Source organism: Rhinatrema bivittatum, chromosome 2, assembly GCF_901001135.1.
Source record: "Rhinatrema bivittatum chromosome 2, aRhiBiv1.1, whole genome shotgun sequence".
Taxonomy (NCBI): domain Eukaryota; kingdom Metazoa; phylum Chordata; class Amphibia; order Gymnophiona; family Rhinatrematidae; genus Rhinatrema; species Rhinatrema bivittatum.
In genome coordinates, this window is record NC_042616.1 from 464,516,290 (window position 1) to 464,539,107 (window position 22,818).

At 43.7% G+C, this 22,818-nt stretch overlaps 1 protein-coding gene across 9 annotated transcripts in view; it reads left to right on the forward strand.

The window, feature by feature from the left end:
- RELCH (RAB11 binding and LisH domain, coiled-coil and HEAT repeat containing) overlaps nt 1-22,818 on the forward strand; it is a 500,624-nt gene that overhangs the window by 210,053 nt on the left and 267,753 nt on the right. For 8 of the 9 annotated variants that reach the window (XR_003854685.1, XM_029590486.1, XM_029590488.1 and 5 more), the window contains one exon: nt 20,668-20,758. The exons of the other annotated variant lie outside the window; for it this stretch is intronic. Coding sequence is in view for 7 of the 8 variants with exons in the window: in XM_029590486.1 (XP_029446346.1) it covers nt 20,668-20,758 (91 nt within the window). In the remaining variant the exon portion in view is untranslated. The remainder of the gene's footprint in view (nt 1-20,667; nt 20,759-22,818) is intronic. 9 annotated transcript variants of the gene reach the window in all.

A 22,818-nucleotide genomic window follows, 5' to 3' on the forward strand; every position in this document is an offset into this window, starting at 1 on the left:
GAGTAGGATCCTCTTGTAAGCTGTCATGTCCATAATGACAATGCCGCTGCCTTTATCAGCTGGCCTGGTCATAATGGCAGGATTAGAAAACAGAGCTTGGCAAGCTTTTTTTTCTCCTACTGTGAAATTTTGTACTGGGCCCAATGTTGCTTCTCCATTTCAGTGATGTTCCATAGAACCAATTTTTTAAAAGTTGCAGTGAGAGGGATATGGAGGTCCTAGAGGGATCCATCTAAACTTTCAGACTAATAACTGTTCTGAGAGTTAAGATTACATAGTGTTTTTTCAAGGGCATCTCAACCAGCAGAACAGTTAACTATCTTGTGAGTCTCATGATGTTCAACGTAGTCTTCAATTTCCTTTATTTATATGTTTTATATACCATCAATCTGTGAACAATCTCTAGATGGTTCCTGTCACAGAAGCTAAGGGAAGGAAGGCTCAGATAACATCTGTGTGGGTGATGTGGCTTTTTTCAAAAATTTAACTTTATGCTGTTCATTCAGTATCTGCTGGAACTTTTTCAAAACTATTTATTAAAATCCTGTCACTACCTCCTAATGAAGCCATCTTTTGGCAAAACAAAGGTCCTTTGTCGAGGAATGATTGAGATTAAGCAGGTCCTATTCAGAAAGTGTATCTATAGCGCTTAAATGGGCATTGCAATATTTAGATTTTCTAGGAAGGACATTTGTTATATACATAATTTGGACTCTTAGAAATTTGAACTAACACGAACTGGGTGATTATATTTTGTCATTTTGTTAATTGGATATTTTTGTTAAGTAATATTTTATCATTTTGTATATGAGTGTTTTTTAACTATATTATAAACTATGTACTGAATTAATGATTACATTAGTGTTTGTTTTTTTTATGTATAGATTGAATTTGTGAACACTTGACTTATATTGTTTGACTGCCTAATTGATCTTTATTGACTATATATAGATAGATCTTACACAGAGCAGCTTGCAGTTTTCTCTAACACAGAAACAAGCATTTTCCCTAAGCACATTGGGACTTTCCAATGTGATGACCTTCTATTGTATGTCATTTTTGGACTTTTTAAGAATGCTTCCATATTACAGTTTAAAACTTTAGTTGAGGATTTGGTTTCCTTTAATCATCAAATAATATGCTTTCTTAGAGGAACTAAGACAATGCCACATCTAGTTGTTTCCTATCTGGTTTGTATTGGGCTTGTTGCATCTCAGCATTGCAGATCTGTATTAAATTGCAAAGAATACACATTAAGCTTCATGGCTCAAGATTTATCCACATTGCAGGTTGCTCTAAAATGGACAAGGCATGCACCAACAAATGAAAGTATTAAATAAAATCACAATATAATGAGAGAGGCCTTCATAAGAAATATGACTATATGATATATATGTAGGTATACAAACAACATGAAGGTCATTTTCTAAAGAATTTATGTGCATGAAACTAACGCTTTTGAAAATTCACTCCATAGGGCTTAATTTTCAAAAGGTTTTACATGCATAAATTGGTTTTTGAAAATTGCTATATGTTACTCTTCCTTGCGTAACTCCTTTGAAAATTCAATTCATTATTTTGAGATGCATAGATAAGAATGTCTCTTCAGGTCAATAAATGCTTGAGGCATATGCCTGGGATCCTGGTTTCAAAATACACCACTAGTCTTTTAGTGAATTCATTAATTTACTGACCACTTAAATCAGGATGGTAGATCTGTAGTTACCAGTCTCCTCACTACTCCCACTTTTGTGAAGATGGATTTCTGCTAATATCAAGTCCTCCAAAATCACTTCTGTTCCCAAAGAATACTTTAAAAAGATTGTTTCAAAGCCTCCAGTGGAAAGGGAATCATGGTCATTGACTAAGGGCCAGATTCAGGGCCCATGATTGCAGGGTTCCAAAAGGAGCCTTTGTCCATGTTCCATGACTCTTGGCCCTAGACTGTTGCAATGACCAAACTAAACTAGTTGAGAGGGGTAGATAAAAAGGGGAAAATAAATCTTCTAGTAGTTGCGAATGAAGGCTTATGGCACCAGATCCCGGCACTGATTCTTATCTGAGTTGGATATACAAAAGAGAAAGCTGCTGAATCAGACAAAATCATATTTTCAGAAAAGTTTTTTCATTGATTCTGCTTCTGTTAGACATTAACCAGATCACTGCTGACAAATTGGTGGTAGCCAGGTACCATTCAGCAAGGCCAGGGGAACCTAGGTGGCCAGATGTTCAGGCAGTAGCTTCTCTCGATTTGAAAGCAAATAAAGCTTGGTGGTAAGAGATGGTGACTGGAGGAAGCATCTTTGACTGGGTGTTATATGCTCATTGACCCCAGGATGGTAAAGACTCATTGAGGAAGACGACAGAAACAGCTAACGACTCCTCGAGGTACTCTCCCATTTTGAGAAAGTTAGTTTTCCTGGTCTAGGACCCTTGCCTTAGAATAAACCTTCATCTCTTGTGTCCTAATATTGAACCACACCATATGATGGTCTATGGTTCCAAAATTATCATCCACTACAACATCAGAAATACTGTCCCATTTGGTAAGCACCAGGTCTAGTATTGCCCCCTCTCGTGTGGGTTCCATTACAGTTGACAGAAAAGTTCTGCTTGCAGAGAAGCCAGGATCTCCCTGCTTCTAGAAGGTTTTGCAGTTGGGATTTCCCAATCAACATCTAGAAGATAAAAATCACCTAGCAGTAGCACCTCCCCTTTCACAGCAATCCTGTGAATATCCTCCATTAAGTCTCTGTCCATCTCTTCTGTCTGTGATAGAGTTCTGTATATAAACAGATGTTCCATTCCCTCTTTCCAGATAAACCCACAGTGCCTCCTTACCTCATAAGCCCAGCAATGTTATTGCTTTAATACTGTTCTTTATATATAATGGTACACCTCTTCCTTTCCTTCCTACCCAGTCCTTTCTGAATAGATTGTAGCCAAATATAATTATATCCCTGTCATGGTTTTCCATGTACCAAGTCTCTGTAACAGCTACTAGATCAAAATCATCTTCTTCCATGACTGCCTCTAGATCTGGGATTTTATTCCCCTTACTATGAGCATTAGTTACATAACTTTCCAAATATTGCTTTTTTCCCCCCCCTATATTTCCCATTTCTATATGAGTATTTGTTTTAGTTACCTTAGGGTTTTGTTCACCCATCCCTGATTATTCTAGTTTAAAGCCCTCCTCAAAAGGTTTGCCATTCTGTGTTGAGTCACTTCGCCCCTTCTTTGACAAGTGGATCCCACCTCTGCTCAGCAATTCTTCAAATATCATCATAAGATATGCTCATGTCAACACCATCTACCCAGCAGCTTTGGGGCACAGCATCTATTGCACCTAGGAGGCGGAGTGTAGTGGTTGTTGGTGATTTGCTTCTGAGGGGCAAGGAGGCATCCATGTTTTCCCTAGGCACATCTTCTTCTCCTCCACTTCCAGGGCTGCATACCAAGCACATCTCCTCCTCTTCCAGGGCCGCATACCAGTTCTTCAGTTCAAGGAAAATCGAAGCCATGGTGTAAGGTCTAGTAGCCATAGTAATCCAGGTCCAGCTGACATCTCGTAGACCAGTTTCACCTTCCACTCTGCTTGAGTTCTTCATCTTAGATGCCTTGTTAGTATTTCATCAATGTAATCTTTATTCTCACAGGACAAGCAGGATGATAGTCCTCACATATGGGTGACATCACAGGATGGAGACCAATCACGGAACACTTCTGTCAAAGTTTCCAGAACTTTGACTGGCCCCTACTGGGCAGGTACTAACCCTGCAGCCAGCAGGGGTCCCCCTTCAGTCTTCTTTTTTCTGCGCAGCAGTAGCCACGTGGTTAAGGAGCTCTGTAGAGATTCCTGACAGGAATTTTCCTCATGGAATTACTAAAATTTAATTTACCCCACAAGGGTCCCTCCTTCAACTTTCTCAAGCCGCGGTACTCCGGTAAGCTTTTACCCGTTTTCCGTCGATTACCATCAAGTTTGGCCCCCGTGGCCTACTGGCCGTCAACTGTACCGCAGCTCAGTTTTTTCCATGGCCATGGTGTCGGGGTTCCGCCGGTGCCCAGACTGTAATCGCACCATGTCCATCACAGACCCTCACAAAGTCTGTGTAATGTGTCTCGGATGTGAGCACAATGTCCTAACCTGCACCAAATGTGCCCTAATGACACCAAAAGGTCGCAAGGCTAGAATGGAGAAGATGGAAATTCTCTTCCGTGCTCAAACCCCGATGCCGTCTATTGCATCGACATCGTCAGAACCGGCAACGTCATCTTCGCACCAGCATCGACCTCCGGCCGGTGACCGTCCAGCATCGACGTCTTCTCAGCCTTTAAACACCCTCTACTCCCTCTCAGGATCGTGGGGATCGTAGAGATAAACATCGCCACGGCATTGAAAGTCTCGGACCATCGAGGGAGCGAAATCATCGACCTCGCCATCGTCCGAGCCGCCGTCGAAGAAACCCCGTCCAGAAAAGGCACCGACCTTTTTGGTGACTGGGTCACCAAGGCAACCCTCACCCGACAGGGTATTGGGAGCCGTGACTCCGCCTTTAATGGTGGTCGCTCCGGCTATGCCTCTGCCTACTTCTTCTGTTCCAGAGCCGGGGCTGCTTGCTCCAGGTCTCCGAGAAGAACTGGACCGGATGGTTCAGGAGGCCATTGATTCCAGGTTCATCCGGCACAGACACCGGTACCGATTGCGGAACTGACCACCGACCCGATTCCAACAGCGTTGGCACCACTGCTCTCGAGGATGGAAGCGCTCATAGCCGCTTTTCCACCTATGGACCCCGGGTCACCGATAGCTCCGGTGCCCCACCCCACTTGCTTTGTCATCGGGAGGAGAAACACCGTTCCGCATCCCTCCATCGGGAGTTCTGCCGATGCCTCAGCTATCGATGCAGACATGTCCGTCGATGCCACCAATGCACCTATCGGTGCTGATATGTCTGGCCCCACCGAGCCATCCATTGATGCTCTAGATACCTGCGCCGGTGCCTTCGATGCCTTCATCGGTGCCTCCAGTTATTCCTTCGAGTCCTTCGGAGCCTAGATCAGGACCTTCAGGGATCCCACCGCCCCGTCCTCCTCTACCCTCTAGAGGAGTAGGTGCTGATCTCTATGATACCTGGACTGATGATTCTTCACCAGACACAGATGACTTGCCTTCACCACCTTCACTTACTGAAGGTAGAAAGTGTTCTCCTCCAGAGGACCTTTCCTTTATAAATTTTGTGATGTCTGAATTGGTTCCCTTCCAATTACACACTAAACAGGACGATAAACATCAAATGATGGAGTTGCTACAATTCCTGGATGCTCCCAAGGAAATAACCTCCATCCCTATCCACCAGGTTCTTCTGGATCTCCTCAAAAAGAACTGGGAGCATCCTGGCTCTGTTGCTCCAGTCCACAGGAAAGCTGACACCACCTATCATGTTCAGTCAGCTCCAGGATTTCACAAACCTCAATTGGATCACCAATCTGTGGTTGTAGAATCTGCCCAGAAAAGAGCAAGGAGATCAAAACCTCACACTTCCTTTCCCCCAGGCAAGGACCTGAAATTTCTAGATGCCATTGGTCACCGTGTATTCCAGGTATCAGTGCTCATCTCCAGATTTGCCGCTTATCAGCTCTATATGACCCAATATAATAGTCTTATTTAAGCAAATACAAGACTTGACAGACTCCCTGCCTCAGCAGTTTCAAGATCAACTCCAAACCCTTGTAAATAAGGGTTTTGAGGCAGGCAAGCATGAGATCAGATCATTTATTTATTTTATTTATTTAAAGGCTTTTATATACTGGAGTTCATGCACTAGTGCATACCACTTCGGTTTACACAGAACAAGGAACAGAAAATTACATCAAACAGATTGAACAATTAAACAAATATACAATTACATCCAACGATTGGGTATAAAAAACATGGCTAACTTAGTAGGAACTTAGAGTTTGAGGTAAAGAAGAGAAATAGTACCAAGTGGTAACAGAACAATGTTAATAGCTAAATAATAAATATAAATAGTAAATACAAATTCTTATAATAAATACAGGTGCTTACAGATTACAGTCTTCATGAAAAGTTTACGTCTACAGAATAGGGTTAAGTAAATAAGAACTGGCGGTTATTTCTATAGGAGTGAAGACTTCAAAAACTGAGGTTACATCTGGATTAAGAGGTATTGGTGTAGCATGCTCAAATATTTAATGATTTGGAATTGTGAGACCAAGGATAAAATTAGGAGTTGTTTGATATGATTATAAAAGCGAGAATGATTCAAGTTCTGGGACGTGGTTCTGAGCTATACCTTTAAGTGTAGGCTTTTGTAAAGAGCCAGGTCTTGAGTTTCTTTTTGAATGTTCGAGTACACGTTTCGAGGCGAATGTCCGTGGGGAGGGCATTCCAATGAAGGGGGCTGGCAGTCGAGAATGCACGTTTCTTGAGTGAGGACTTGGCTGAAGGTACGTGTAAGGTGCCTAAGTATCTGTTTCTGATTGGTCTTGAAGACATTGGTCTTGAAGACATCTTGCGATATCTTTGACACTGCTACCAGGGTATCTGCAGCTGCTATCTTGGCAAGAGAGTGGGCCTGGCTCAAGTCTTCCGACCTTTGCCCTGAAGTACAGGACAGATTATCTGACCTGCCTTGTGTAGGAGATAATCTGTTTGGCGAGCAGATTCAACGAACAGTGGCGGAATTCAAGGACCATCATGAGACCCTAAGACAGCTCTCTCTGATGCCTTCTGAGTACTCTTCAAAACAGCCCTTCCGGAAGGACTCTAAGAAGTCATTCTTCCGCCCGAAGAAATCATACCCGCCACCAACCAGAACCCGTTCTACGAGACCATTTCAAAAAGCCCAGTCTCGTCAGACACGAAAACAAAAACCGCAAGCAGCTCCTCAGCCGGGCCCTGCTTCCGGTTTTTGACTCCTGCATAGAGAGCAGTAGCCAGCTTCCATTACCCCACATACCAGTGGGAGGTCGATTGTGCCATTTCAACAACAGGTGGCACTCGATCACCTCAGACCAGTGGGTCCTGGCGATAATTGCTCAGGGTTATCATCTGAACTTTCTCTCCATTCAGCCGGACTCCCCAACTCTACCGACGAGAACATCCGATCACTCCATCCTTCTGGAACAGGCGGTCTCCCTCCTCCTCCAGTCCAAGGCAATATAACCAGTGCCCTACTCTCAGCACGGCCTAGGGTTCTATTCCTAGTACTTTCTAATCCCCAAAAAATCAGGGGGTGTTCATCCAATTCTGGATCTACGGGCCCTCAACAAGTACCTCCAGCGAGAAAATTTCAAAATGGTAACCTTGGGCTCTCTTCTTCCTCTTTTACAAAGAGGAGACTGACTGCTCTCTAGACCTTCAGGACGCATACACTCATATCGTGATAATTCCATCCCATCGCAAATACCTGAGGTTTCTAGTAGGCCCCAAGCACTATCAGTACCGAGTGTTTCCATTCGGCCTCGCGTCTGCACCATGAGTCTTCACAAAATGCCTCGTCATAGTTGCAGCCTTTCTCAGGACTCAAGGTGATCACGTCTACCCCTATCTAGATGATTGGTTAATCAGGGCTCCCACTCAGCAAGCTGCTCTGTCGTCCCTACATCTTACCTTATACACTCTAGTTTCGCTAGGATTTCTCATCAACTACGACAAATCCTACTTAGTCCCATCTCAAACCATATCGTTCATTGGGTCAGATTTGGACACCTTGCAGGCAAAGGCTTTTCTGCCTCAACAGCGAGCTCTCACTCTCGTGTCTCTTGCACACCAGCTGCAGTCTCAGCATCCCACAACTGCACACCACTTTCTCATCCTCTTGGGACACATGGCGTCCTCAGTTCAGGTCACCCCAATGGCCCGCTTGGTCATGAGAGTCATGCAGTGGACTCTAAGGTCACAATGGACTCAATCCATTCAGCCCCTGTTGACCATTGTCCATGTAACCAACTCACTCCAACAATCTCTCGCCTGGTGGAGAAATCAGGTCAATCTCCTCCAAGGCTTATCCTTCCAGGCTCCAGACCCTCAAATAACTCTCACCACCAATGCTTCCAACCTTGGCTGGGGAGCCCATGTGGCCGAACTGCAGATGCAAAGATCTTGGTCTCCAGAGGAAGCCAAACACCATATAAATTTCCTGGAGCTTCGAGCAATCAGATATGCTCTCAGGGTATTAGAGGATCACCTCTCAAATCAAGTCATCCTGATCCAGGCAGACAACCAGGTGGCCATGTGATACATCAACAAACAGGGAGGGACGGGCTCCCACCTTCTCTGTCAGGAAGCTGCACAGGTATGGGCGGAGGCCCTCTCCCACTCGATGTACCTCAGGGCCATCTACTTGCAGGGAGTGGACAATGTGTTGGCAGACAAGCTGAGTCTCACCTTTCAACTGCACGAGTGGTCTCTCAACCCCTCAGTAGCAAACACGATCTTCCAACAATGGGGTTATCCTCAAATAGACCTCTTTGTGTCACCTCAAAATCGCAAAGTAGACAACTTCTGCTCTCTCACTTGCAGCCAACACCATCAGCCAAGAGATGCATTCTCCCTATCATGTGCAGCCGGTCTCCTAAATGCATTCCCTCCACTTCCACTTCTCTCGAAGACTCTTGTGAAGTTACATCGGCGCAAGGGAACCATGATCCTGATAGCACCTCACTGGCCGCACCAAGTATGGTTTGCAATACTTCAGGATCTCCCCTTCGCAAGCACATTACCTTGGGAAAGGACCAGCTTCTGATCACTCAAAACGACGGGTGCCTACGCCACCCCAACCTTCAAGCCTTGTCCCTGATGGCATGGATGTTGAAAGGTTAATCCTTCAGCCACTTAACTTTCTGAACCAGTTTCCCATGTCCTGATTGCTTCATGGAAGCCTTCCACGAGAAAATCTTATTCTTACAAATGGACCAGGTTTACTTCATGGTGCTCTTCTCAGTCCCTTGACCCCTTTACCTGTCCAATCATGAAGTTTCTGGACTATCTCTGGCACTTGTCAGTCAGGTCTAAAACTTCCTCCATCAGGATGCATATCAGTGCGGTAGCCGCCTTCCATAAAGGTGTCAGGGATGTTCCCATATCAGTACAACCCCTTGTAACACGCTTCTTGAAGGGCTTGCTTCACCTCAAGCCTCCTTTGCATCCTCTGGCCCCTTCTTGGGACCTCAACCTAGTTTTGGGTCGGCTCATGAAACCACCATTCGAGCCTCTTCAATCCTGTGACCTTCAATATCTCACATGGAAAGTGATTTTCCTTCTGGCAATCACTTCCGCTCGCAGAGTTAGTGAATTGCAGGCTCTAGTTACCTATCCGCCTTACACTAAACTGCTGCAGGACCGGGCAGTACTCCACACTCACCCTAAGTTCTTGCCTAAGGTAGTTTAGGAGTTTCCTCTCAATCAGTCCATTATAGTACCTACCTTTTTTCCCATGCCCCATTCCAATCCAGGAGAGAAGGCTCTGCATACCTTTGACTGCAGACGGGCTCTAGCTTCTACCTAGACCGTACTGCTACCCACAGGAAAAGCACTCAATTGTCTCTTTCCATTCCATCAGATTGGGGCAGCCTGTGGATAAGCAGACTCTCTCCTCCTGGTTGGCGGACTGCATACCCTTTTGTTATCAGCAAGCGGGCATTCCACTTCAAGACTGTGTTAAAGCACACTCTGTGAGAGCCATGATGACTTCAGTAGCACACCTACGATCGGTGCCGCTTCCTGGCATTTGCAGGGCTGCCACCTGGTGTTCTCTCCATACTTTTACCGCCCATTTTGCTTAGACAAAGCCGGAAGACAAGATTCCATCTTCGGCCAGTCTATCTTGTGCAACCTATTTACAATGTGACATACCAATACCCTTCCGCCTGCCCGGTAGGGTTCAGGATGCTCTCGGCCAAATTTCATCCCAGGCCTAGTGCCTTGCACACCTGCGTACATTTGGTGCATGCTCGGACATCTTCAGCTCGGTACTCACCCATATGTGAGGACTACCATCCTGTTTGTCCTGTGAGAAAGTAAATATTGCTTACCTGTAACAGGTATTCTCACAGGACAGCAGGATGTTAGTCCTCACGAAACCCACCCGCCGCCCCGCAGTGTTGGGTTTGTAATGTTTTCTTATTTTATTTTTGGCACTACCTGTAGCTTTTTAACAAGACTGAAGGAGGAACCCCTGCTGGCTGCAGGGTTAGTGCCATGCTGGGCATGCCCAGTAGGGGCCAGTCAAAGTTCTGGAAACTTTGACAGAAGTGTTCCATGATTGGGCTTCATCCTGTGAGGACTAACATCCTGCTGTCCTGTGAGAACACCTGTTACAAGTAAGCAACATTTGCTTTCTCCTGGATACTTCTCAGTCTCACCACCTTCTCTTTGAGTTCTGCCACCCCTTTCCTGAGGGAGTTGATCTACAAACATCTTTCACAATGAACCGGTTCCTCACCGTGGTTTAGGTCATTTGTCTGGACAGCAGTAAAACTGTTATCTGCAACAAGTTTCGCAGTGCGATGTTTCCCAACCATTCTTCAGTTGCTAGTAGCTTCTGATACCTGTTGAAAGAAATGAGAAAGACTTTATTAACTTTTGTTTTGAATTAAATTCCTTTTGAATAAAACCTGTAGTAAATTTACAGTAAAGAGTGGCAAAGTGATTAGAAACATAGACATGATGGCAGAAAAGGACCAAATGATCCACCCAGTCTGCATAGCAAGTTTATGCCAGTATCTGCTGTACTGTGCAGGTTACCCTCATGCTTATCAGTTTCCCAGACCATAAAGGTCAGGGCCCTCGGATGCTGTCCAAATCCAGTTTTCCCAAACTCCTGCCATGGAAGCAGAGCGCAATGATGGAGCCGCATCAAAAGTATCAGGCTTAATGATTAAGGGGAGGATTTTAAAAGCCGCCGGCGCGCGTAATCCCGGGGCTTCGTAAAAGGGGCGGGAGGCGGCATGTCCGGGGGCGTGCCCGGGGTCGGGGCGGTCTGAGGCGGGTCCGGGGGCGTGGCAAGGCTTCGGGGGCGGGCCAGGAGGGCGATCCCAAGTCCCCCGGCACTGCGGCCTGTGCTGGGGGCTGACGAGGCAGCGCGCACAAGTTACGCCTGCTTCAAGCAGGTGTAACTTGTACAACAAAGGTGGGGGGATTTAGGTAGGGCTGGGGGGTGGGTTAGATAGGGGAAGGGAGGGGAAGGTGGGGGGATGCGGAAGGATAGTTCCCTCCGAGGCCGCTTCGATTTCGGAGCGGCCTCGGAGGGAACGGAGGCAGGCTGCGTGGCTCGGCGCACACAGGCTGCCGATTTTGCGCAGCCTTGCACGCGCCGACCCCGGATTTTAAAAGATACGCGCGGCAATGCGCGTATCTTTTAAAATCTGGCTTACTTTTGTTCGCGCGCGCGTATTTTTTTAAGATCTACCCCTAAGGGTAGTAAAAACCGCATCAGCAAGTTACGCCCATGTTTGTTTGTTCCCCAAACTGTAAAAGCCCTTGTTGGTTGCTGACTGAATCCAATTCCCCTTTTCCCACTGCCATTGAAGCAGAGAGCAATGATGGAGTTGCATTAAGCCTTGATATTGTTATTTGTTAAGGGTAGCAACTGCCACACCAGCAAGTTACCCCCAGAAACTTCTCTAAAAATCGACTGTACTTCTCCTACAAGAGCCTGTATTATGGCAGAAAACTGTAACGCCCATACTCACTCTACCATCTTCCACCCTTCTTGCCGATTAGACAGTATCAGGGACCCTCTGCATAGGAGTGCCTGAGAGAGCAGTGTCAGCAAAAACAGCCGCAACAGCAGCAACCAGCTAAAGGGATATCAAGCTTTTGACCCTCCCTGCCTCAGGACTGACTTCTCAAGTGGGAGGAGAATCTGTTCCTTTTTGTCCACCTGGAAACAAATCACCAGCTATCAGTGGATGTTGAGCATACAGGAGCATGGCTATTGTCTCAGTTTTCTCACATGACTATCAGCTCTCTACATCGCAGTCCCACCCACTGAACCTTCACAGGTGGAACTGTTGAACTGTGAGTTCCACCAGCTTCTCTAACAGCATGCCATCCAGGAGATCCCGACCCCTTTCTAGAACCAGGGTTTCTATTCCCAATATTTCCTCTTACTGAAGAAAACAATGGATTTACATCCATTCTTGGATCTTTGCAGACTGAATCTACACTGTATTGTAAGAAATTCAGGATGCTCTTTCTGGGTTTTATTCACTTGTTCCTTGGGCCCAATGACTGGATGTGCTGCTTGGACCTCAAGGATGCTTATGCTCACATTCCCATCCACCCCTCTCGCTGGCAGTTCCTCTGCTTCAAGGTAGCAGACTGCCACTACCAGTACAAGGTGCTCCCATTTGGACTCGTATCTGCCCCGTGGGTCTTAACAAAATGCTTGTTGGTGGTCGCTATGTACCTCTGACACCGAGGAATTCACCAGTTCTACTACCTAGATGATTGGCTAATAGTGGATCCATTGAAGGAGACCCTCTTCACCACCATGCCCTAACTACTGTTCACCTTCTCTAGTCATTGGGGTTCATCATCAACTTCAAGAAGTCAGTTTTGGTCCCTACCCAATGCCTACTATACATTGGGGCAGTCATAGACATGGCACAAGCCTGAGCATTTCTTCTACCAAAAAAGAGTGCTACTCTGCAGGATACCAAATTGCTTTTACTCTCAGCCCAGCCCACAGCTTGCCAGCTCCTCAAGTTTCTGGGACATCTAGCGGCAGCTATCCATTTAGTGTCTTTAACAAGCCTGTATATGTGTCGACTGCAGTGGAGCTTACAGAGGAAGTGGTACCTACGTCTCCAGTCTCTCAACATTAGGATAACTCTGACTACCGAAATGCACATCCGACTCCCCATCATCGCCTACTTGTCACCATCACTTCCACCACGGGGTGGGGAACTCACATAGGAAAGTACAAGACTCAGATGATGGTTGACTCAAGAGAATCAAATGCAAATCAGCTTGCTGGAGCTCCAAGCAATCTGTTTTGCCCTGTAAGACTTCAGTCACATTCTCCAGGGAGAAAACATTTTCATGCAGACAGACAATGTTCTGTGTCAACAAATGAGGCATGGGCTTCGGGATTCTTTGTCAGGAGGCCCTGCTCATCTGGCAGTGGGCAATCTAAAATGGCACCTCCCTTCAAGCAACATATTTGTCTGGAATAGACAACACAATGGCAGATAGACTCAGCAGGGTATTCCACAAACAGTCCCTGGAGCAATACCTTAATCAACCAGATCTTCCAGAAGTGGGGTCGACCTTGGATAGACTTCTTTGCCAAAGAGAACAACAGGAAGCTTGACTGCTTTTGTTCTATGCTGCTTAACCAGCAATGGGAAGCCTCAGATGCACTCCTCTTTCCCTGGAGCGAAGGCGTCATGTACCACTTTTCCACCAATACCACTTATAGGATGTACCAACCAGAAAGTCATCCAAGACCAGGCCAGAATGATACTGATAACACTAGCATTGCCCAGACAACTGTGGTTTGCATATCTGGTTCACTTTTCTAGCAGACCTCCACTCAAACTGCCCCCGTCCTGGATCAAAAAGGATGGACTGTCTCAGTGTCTATTACATCCCTTGCTGCCATCCCTTCATCTGACAACTTGGATCTTGAACGCTCAATTCTAGTGCACTTACCTTTACCTGAGCCAATTCAAGACATTCTTCTCTCTGCCAGAAAGCCATCTACAACATAACTACTCTTTTAGATGGAGGTGTTACTCCAATTGATGCGCATTGCACTCCTTGGACCCATTCACATACAGTCCATACTTCCTCCTATCCTGTCTGCTGCATTTGTCTCAATTGGGCCTGGCGATGGCTTTAGTCAGGGTTCATCTCAGTGCCATTGCAGTATATCGCAAGCCAGAGAATGGGAATCCAATCTCAATTCATCCATTAGTGTTCAAATTCATGAATGATCTCCAATATTTATTTATTTATTTATTTATTAACTTTTATTTACCGACATTCGTGAAACACATCATGCCGGTTTACATAGAACTCAATTGGGAAAATACAGTATAACAAAATAACAATATAACAGTATGACATTGAAACAATAGGATGTTACTAAAACGAGAAGCAACAAACAGAAAACCAAAAGCAAAATACAACAAAATAAATAATGTTAAAGGAAAACGAGGAGTGTAGGTTTGAAAGAAGGGTAGGCAGGGGGGTAGGGCGAGGGGGGGGAGAGGGTAAGGGGTAGAAGGTAGGAAGGGTAGGAAAAGGGGGATAAGTAAGGGAAAAGAAAGGTATAGATTGAGGAAAGAAAGGGGAGAGAAAGTGGGAAAAGGAAGGGAGGGGGAGAAAGGCTTGTTTGAAGAAATGATCTTTGATTAAGATACCTCCCGTGTCTTGGATATCAACATGGTACTCAACTCTCTGATGAAAACATCCTTCAAGCCACTCAAATTGGCTTCTCTGAAATACTTTCCTGGAAGTTTCTCTTCTTAGTGACCGTCAAGTCTATGTGCTGGGTGAATGATCTCCAGGCACTGATTGACCACTCTCCATATTTGCAGTTCTCCCACATCAAAGTTGTCCTTTGACTTCATCGTAAGTTTCTGCCAAATGTGATTTCCGCTTTCCATTTGAATAGATCGATCACTTGCCTACCTTCTTCCCAAAGCCTCATACACATAAAAGGGAACATTTATTGCACACACTCGACTGTAAAAGAGTGTTTGTCTATTATAAATGCCGAACCCAGTCTCACAAGAGAATCTTTCAGTTGTTCATCTCCTTTGATTCACATAGACTAAGTATTCCTGCCTACCTAAGAGAGGTGCCAATTGGTATATGGGTAAGGTGGCTACTTGGTCCTCTGTGCACATGTTCACTTCACACTACTGCCTGGATCCCTGGCTTCTATGGATAGTGTGGTGGGGCTAGCTGTACTGTGTCCAAATAGTCAGTTTTCCATGGTGAAGTTTGGATTGATTGATTGATTAGAGCACTGTGTTGTAACTCATAGCTTGGGACACCCCACAGATCATGGCTAATTCAGCCTGCTTATCAATGGAAAAAAAAGCAAGTTTTCTCACCGTACATGGTGTTTTCCATAGATAGCAGGATGAATTAGCCATGAGATGCCCAGCTTCCTCCCTGGATAGCAGACTCATGGTACATTCAGTGCTTTGGATCAGACTGAAGAGCTACAGAGATATGACACTCACGCAGGAAGTCCCATACGTGCCCGGTAAAGCTGAAAGCTCGAGCTTGGAGAGAATTCCATCCAGTGCTGCCAGAGGGCACCACCCACAGATCATGGCTAATTCATCCTGCTATCTATGAAAAACACCTGTTAGGGTAAGTAAACTTGCTTTTAAGGGAGAGCGTGAGTTCTTTTTTTTTTTCCTCAGCATCTTACTTCCTTTTCAGAGAAGGGGACATTTTTATAGTCCCTTATCCTGGGGAGATTACTTCTGAGTAGCTGTTTTCTACCTGAACCATCCATCAAGCATAGGACAACATCCTAGAAATCCACTCCCTAGGAGCTGGAAAGTTTATTCTCCCACATAAGGGGGTTGTATTTTGAACACCTACTGCAGAGAGCATACACATATCACTTAACGTTCGTTCAAGACAGATGTTCACACTCTAGATTTACTCTGACCCCTAAAGTATGGATGTTCTATCCACACCAAGTCTCAGGCAATATCCACAGCACTCATAAGAGGCACTCTGTCTTGGTGGCTGATTCATTCCAAAGTTGTCTAGTACAACTTGTCCTGACTAAGGAAGTGTCCAATCTTGGTTTGAGAGTTCACATAAGGGATTTTGCACTCAGGTTCTTGGTATCGCTTCAGGATTTTCATTGTTCTCCTCAGCAAAGGACAATAAGTGATAACTTAAGATCTTTGAGGGTTCATTTGGCCAATGAATTGTTCCTTCTCCAGACAGACATTAATTCTACTAAATGGAACAATGTTCGTTAATCTCTTCACAAGTTAGTGAAGCAGAGGTCCTCAGAGTCCTCCTCCCTTCCTATGGAGGGGAGGGTGTGAAGGGAGATCTATTGACTACTCCTGATCAGAGACTCCCAGAAATATTCCTGAGCCAATGGATATATCTGCAGCCTAGAAGGGGATCTCACCTGAATAGTAGACAAGGCCTCAGGGGAGGATCTCTCTTGGCTGTTAGGACCTAAGCCCCAATGAACTCTGCGCAGCAGAGAAGTTACTTTCCTATTTGCTGGAGATTTGCGTTATTACGGCAGTATTCTATGTTGATTCCACTGCGGGAACTGGCATAGATACCTCAGGTCAGGACTGCATTGACGTCAATGAAATCAGTGCTAATGCGTTGATATTCCTCTGACAATCTGATGATCTAGGATACCATTCCTCCTCGACGATGGCCGATACCTGAACTGGATGGGAATTGGGCAGGGAGGCCACATCTTCCTGGAACACCGTGTATTGCTGGTATACACCTAGACCCTTGGAGACTGGCATGATTCCCAGGGATGCATCAAGGATGAGCTTACCCAGTGGAAACCTTTCAGGGGATTCAAGGCTGCTGCCATAAAGTTCCTGCTCTTAGCATCGATATTGATGCTTTTCCTTTTCCCAGTGCACATCAATGGGGCTTGATGCTGACACCAAAAGAAGTGAACGCTTTCTCTGGGTGAAAGGAGGTAGACCATAATCTCTCTCCCTGGTTCCTGGCTCTTGATATCAGTGCACTTCCATGTTGATGCATCACCAGAAGTTGATGCTGCTATGGGTGGGTGCTGATGAGCTGCTAGGAACGGTGTCCTCTCAGAATAATAATTCCACAGAGAGAAGAGTGATCGCTTCCAGGCAAAACTCAGATATCAGGATAGGATCTGTGATAGATCTAGTGTGTTTTCCCATCAGCCTTCTTCATTCTGAGTCATCGGATCAAATAAATAAAACCAATGATTTGAAAAAGGGACAAAATTCAAACAGATTCACTGTAACTATAATCAACTGCACAGCCAAAAAGAAAATGAGAAATGGCGGAAATCCTACCTATGGATTAATTTCAACTTATAAGTTTATGCACCACATAGAGCTTGAAGATCTTCTCAGCAAGGGCTTTTAGAGATCCCCCTCATTGTGTCATGTACACTTTGTAGAGTTTTGGGATAGATGGGTCCAAGAGTCTGGAATTTATTGCCTTTCCTCCTTCATACACTATCAGATATTCAGGCATTAAAGACATTTCTATTTAGGCATGTGTTTAATTTGTCAGAGTAGCTATGCATACATAGTTTCTATGTCATTACACTGGTGAGGTTACTTTAGTAGGGTTTATCTGTCTGGTCTTCATCTGTTGTGTTTTTGTATTGTTTGCAATTATGTGCAACCTGATTTATGTGTTTTTATTTGTTCCCTGAGCCAAACCTTGGGAGGGTGTGGACATATTCAAATTATAGGAAATATTTCAAATTTGTGGCAGGAGCACATTTCCAGTTTTGTGTCCTGATCTTTTGACCTAGCTTCTGCTTGGTGGGCATTCAACAAATGTCAGGCTGTTGTCATGGTATATTTGCACAAACTGGGATTATGTGCTTTTCCTTACCTAGGCAGTTGGCTGATTGAGCATGTTTCAAGATAGAAACAAATGATCAGTGTGGATCACCATCCAGATACTGCACTCACTAGGGTTCATCATCAACTTTACTTGAGACCATCAACTTAACTGGCATTTTCATAGACTTTGCCAGACGTGATTCAAGCCAAGGCAACTGAACAGATTGGATGATCCATTTTGGTCTTTATCTGCTGTCATTTACTATGTTACTATGCCTATTTCTCCCAACAGTGGTACCCAATAAATTGTAGCCATAACAGGGGAGATAATTCAGAATCAGAAGATAACAGCCTGATGAACGCTAGGCTTTTTGCACTAATGGTTCTTGTTACTCCCATGGCACAGCTTCGTATAAGATGAGCATAATTGACTTTGAAGTCTTAGTGTGAACACAGGCAGCCCAGATATTTCGAGACTGCATTGTGATCATGGAAGAGCTAAGAGTATTTGAGTCTTGGTGATTCTCCTATTCCAGTTTGATCAAATGTTTCACTTTCCAAATCCCCCCCACATCAAATTGTCCTCACCAAAGATGCATCCACTCTGGAGTGGGAGGCTTACCTAGAGAGCTGTACATCTAGAACTCTGAACCCCATATGAACAAGCATTTTATATCAACCTTGGAGATGAAGGCAGTTCTGAATGCTCTGAAGCCTTTCAAAAATTGGATGGCCAACATAATGCAGACAGGTAACCAGATAATTATGTTCTTCCTGAACAAGCAGGAGAAATGGAATATTGTCTCCTGTGTTAAGAAAGTGTCACGATGTGAAAGTGGGAGTTCTGTCATGGCATAACTATAAGAACATACATCCAAAAAGGAAAAAACTCAAAATGACACCTCTCTGTCTCTTGTCAACACTCACAATCTAGGCTATAACAAATGTTATCAGTTTGTATATGTACCGCATCAGCAAGCCTGACGATGTGCCAACCCACAGTTTTTTGAAGGGGAGGCCGTCCGGTCTTTTAATCATCTGCAGTGAGAATCAACTTGCATTAAAGCCCATCACGGTGCAATTAATATGTTCAATCGCGGTGCAGTTGAATTTTTAACATTTGAAAAATTGAAAAATGTTAAAAATTCAACTGCACCGCGATTGAACATATTAATTGCACCGTGATGGGCTTTAATGCAAGTTGATTCTAACCGCAGATGATTAAAAGACCGGACAGCCTCCTCTTCAAAAAACTGTGGGTTGCCATGTCGTCAGGCTTGCTGATGGCTGTATATATACAAACTGATACCATTTGTTATAGCCTAGATTGTGAGTGTTGACAAGAGACAGAGAGGTGTCTCTTGAGTTTTTTCCTTTTTGGATGTATGATTAGTTTGATGGAAAAACATTTAGCTCTTCTTTTTTCTATAACTATAAGAGCCACATACCTGGCAAACAAACTGTTGTCACCTGCTAGACTCCTTATGAGTGGTTTCTGAATCACGACTTGGCAGGCACACTCTTCTTTGATAGGTTCTGCCTGTTTGCGACAGTCCAGGCCAGGAAGGTACCAGTATTAGCTCTATGATAAGATCAGAAGGTAGGCTAGTAGCAGATATCTTCCCTATTCATTGGGCAACAGGTTTATATGCCAGTGCTCTTGGTAGCCATAAACTTAGAAGAAGGGGAACTAAGATCCTCATACCATAATTTTGAACAAGACAAATGTGATTTTTCTCTCTGCCTGGAAGTGTCTATCAAAAATAATTTGAGTATTGGGGCTGCCAGAATGAATGGCAAATGTGTAATATGAAATATTAGAAGTACTAGTAGAAACATAGGCCTGCTCTGTGTGGCAGGCTGTGATGCAATGATATAATTAATTAACAGCAGGGTTTGTCTGGCAGGCTGTAAATACAGTAATAATTAGAAGTCCTAGTTGAAACACAGTTGCTCAAGTAGCCAAATCTGTCTGGCAGATTACACAGGTGATACAGGAGACTGGATGTTTGGGTAGTAGCCACATGAGTAGGTATTTAGATTATTACGAATCTGGTCATTCAACATGGGAAAAGAAGGTGTTGGGTGTGATCTAAGATGGGGATTTTGTATATTCACTTGCCTGAGATAAGGTATAAATGAAGAAGTTGACAAAAACTTTCCTAGGTAAAAGAGAGATCTTACAAGTGATCACATTCTATGGTTGGCAACTAGATTATATTGTTAGTGTGGATGGGAATAGCTGGATGGATTTAATCGATCATTTGGTTTTTTTCTGCCATCGTCAACTGTCTCAAGTTGTCCTGGCTTCCTAGAAGGAATCTACCGGGAGGTCATTTGTTTTTAAGTGAAGAAGATGTGAGGGCAGAGCCCTAGATGGGTTTTTTTTTTGGGTTTTTTTGCTCCACAAAAATATGCTTGAATTCCATTTACAAAAATATGCTTGAATTCCATTTACATGTCTGAGTCTGGTCTCAGAGATGAACTCCAATTTAATCTCAATGACACTGATACTTATCAGCACCATAGAGAAAGAAATCTGATTTCTGAGCATCTGTGGGTCCAGATGCTCATAGGAAACCACTAAGTATTCCTAAAAGTCTCTGGAAGAACCTCTATGCTGACATGAGACAGGGTTACATGTTACTATTGTCAGGGAACACCTGTTACATATAACCAGTTTTATTTCACACTTATAAGTTTCTCCATTGACTTAATTTATTTGTTACCAGTTTCTATCACTATTCCCCTCAACTAGTTTAAACTCCCACCAGTGTTGGGATCTGAGTTGTTCATTTCACTGAGAGTGATTGATCTCTCTCAGACAAATGCAGGTCATCACTCTTTTAGAGCCTTTCATCCCTCAATTTCTGTTTTAAATATTGTTTGTAGTTGATTTTTGATGTACTTGGCTTAGCATGCATTGCCCAATATAAGCAGAGTATAAATACTTTTAAATAAATAGGAGCCCAGCACTACCTTCTTGGACCAGTGAGTCTATAATACAAATGATTAAAGATGACATGGTGGTTGATTGCTTAGGACTAGTGTGGTGGTAGTGGTCCTTGAATTTTTCAGATGATAAATAACAGATCTTGTGTTTTGTTGCAGGCAGATGATACTAACTGGCTGCGTAGCATTTGCTCGTCATGTTGGACCAACACGCGTGGAAGCTGAGCTTTTACCACAATGTTGGGAACAGGTAATCCATTTTATGACCCAACAAGCTTTTTTTTCATGCATAGCAATGTATTTACAGTAGAGCACCTTTTATTTGATGATACAATATCCCAAAACTCTCATTATCAGGAGTAATGTTTGGGATTCAGGCTGCGTTCTCTTATCTATAAAATCATCTGTTATCCAAAACTGGATCTGCATGGTTTTGGATTTTAGATTTAATTATTTGTCTTTGCAAATCCAAGCTCAAAGCAAGTTGCAATCAGGTATTGTAATAGTTCCCTTCCCAAGAAAGCTTACAATCTAGCATGTACCCATGGAGATGGCAGATAAAGTGACTTGCTCAAGGCATCAAGGAATGCCATTGGGAGAAGTGAGGTTTGAACCATGGGTTCCCCAGTTCTCAGCCTGCTGCTCTAACCATTAGGCTGCTGGTCTACCATGACCACTTGGTTGTTGCAACTAACAACCTCAGTTCATCCAGTCTTATTTAAGCAAGCACAAAAATGGATGCTAGTGCTAAGGCAGATGTTTATATTTAGCCCATATCTAAAAACATGCAAACCAGAAAAATGCTGGAAAATCAAATCCAGCAATATAAATGAAGAGAGATGTGCTATCTATTCAGCTGAAAGTGTCTGTCAATCTGAAAGTAATTCTATAATAGAAAAATACAGAATATTATGTGGGCCTCAGAAGTCTGATTTGGACAATGTATTGTAATATTGGCTCTAACCAGTATTGCAATATCTCTCGGCTTATGTTATTAGAGAAGGCTGTTTTTTCATTCAGAAAGACAAATTTGAGGAGAGAGACTATTTTACTGGTTAGCTTCATCATTTTTTAAGGGTTGCCTTAGTATTCATTGCCTCAGAGCTGCTGGTAAACAGGTCTCTGCAGATCATGAGGCTGCAAAAAAGAATATGTGATAGGTTTTGCTCTATTGGTCTCGGGAAAATAACCTAAGTGATGAGCAGACAAAACTGGGTTGTTCTGATTAGGTTGGCCAGCAATGAGAAATCTGCTTGTGATGTGACGTATGGAGAGACTGTCTTGGCATGTAATATAGCTGGCATACCCAAGTACAAGAAAGTCACGTTGGACAAATGGAATTGCATGTTATAAAGTCACAAAGTCAAGATGACCGTTGTGGTTGCTGCTGTTTTATGAAGTAAATCCCCTGGAAACTCACAGGCTCCAGTCATTGACAGCAGAAGAGTACTGTTTTAAGCAAGCACTGGGTTGCTTGAAGTCCTTGGAGGCACTGCCCAGGAGCAGCAGATTTTACAGCAGCAACTCCAGCTCCTACCTTTAAAGTTCCCGGTGTCACATCCCCTGCTCTGAGCATCAGGAGGCTTGAAGTTGTCACATAGGTACTGTTCCATAGATTCAGTATTCCTGATGCAACCATATCTCCTATTTCAGATGGATGGTACCTTAGTACTTAACAAACTGTAACCATTGCATTGGCTATTATGTGCCAGTTGAACCATTTTTATTTTTAAATTATATAGTGCTCAGTAAACAGTTGTGCTGTGTACAATAATTATTTCTTTGTTTCTTTTTTAACACATAGTGGAACTTCATTATCTAGAAATATCCATTATCCAGAACAACCATGGTCCCAATCTCCTACTGATTAAAGGTGCTGTGCTGTCTCATCATTAGCACAATGGTCTTCTAGAAAATATTTTTAAATTTAGTATTATATGAACTATTTTGAGAGAGAGCTTGTTGAAACAAATTCTTTTTGGGAGAGCTCTTACAGACTGATACTTCATTCTCAGTTTTCTTACGTTTAGATTTTGCTGGCTTCTGGTTTCACAGTTGTCATAAGGAGATGTGGAGTTCTAAATTTATGGGCTTTCTGTATATTGATGATGCATTTCATTTTATTTGTATAACTGAATTTTTATTTCTATAGCTTTCTATTAGTTAAATAAAGATAGGCAAAATATGTCTTAAGAAAATGTGCAAATATCTACAAAAGCAATATAACACTTTTTCCTGATACCTAAATATGAAAGATCAGCCCAATATCCTTTCTTCAGCAGTGGCTAGTTTGGACCATAGATAACTGTC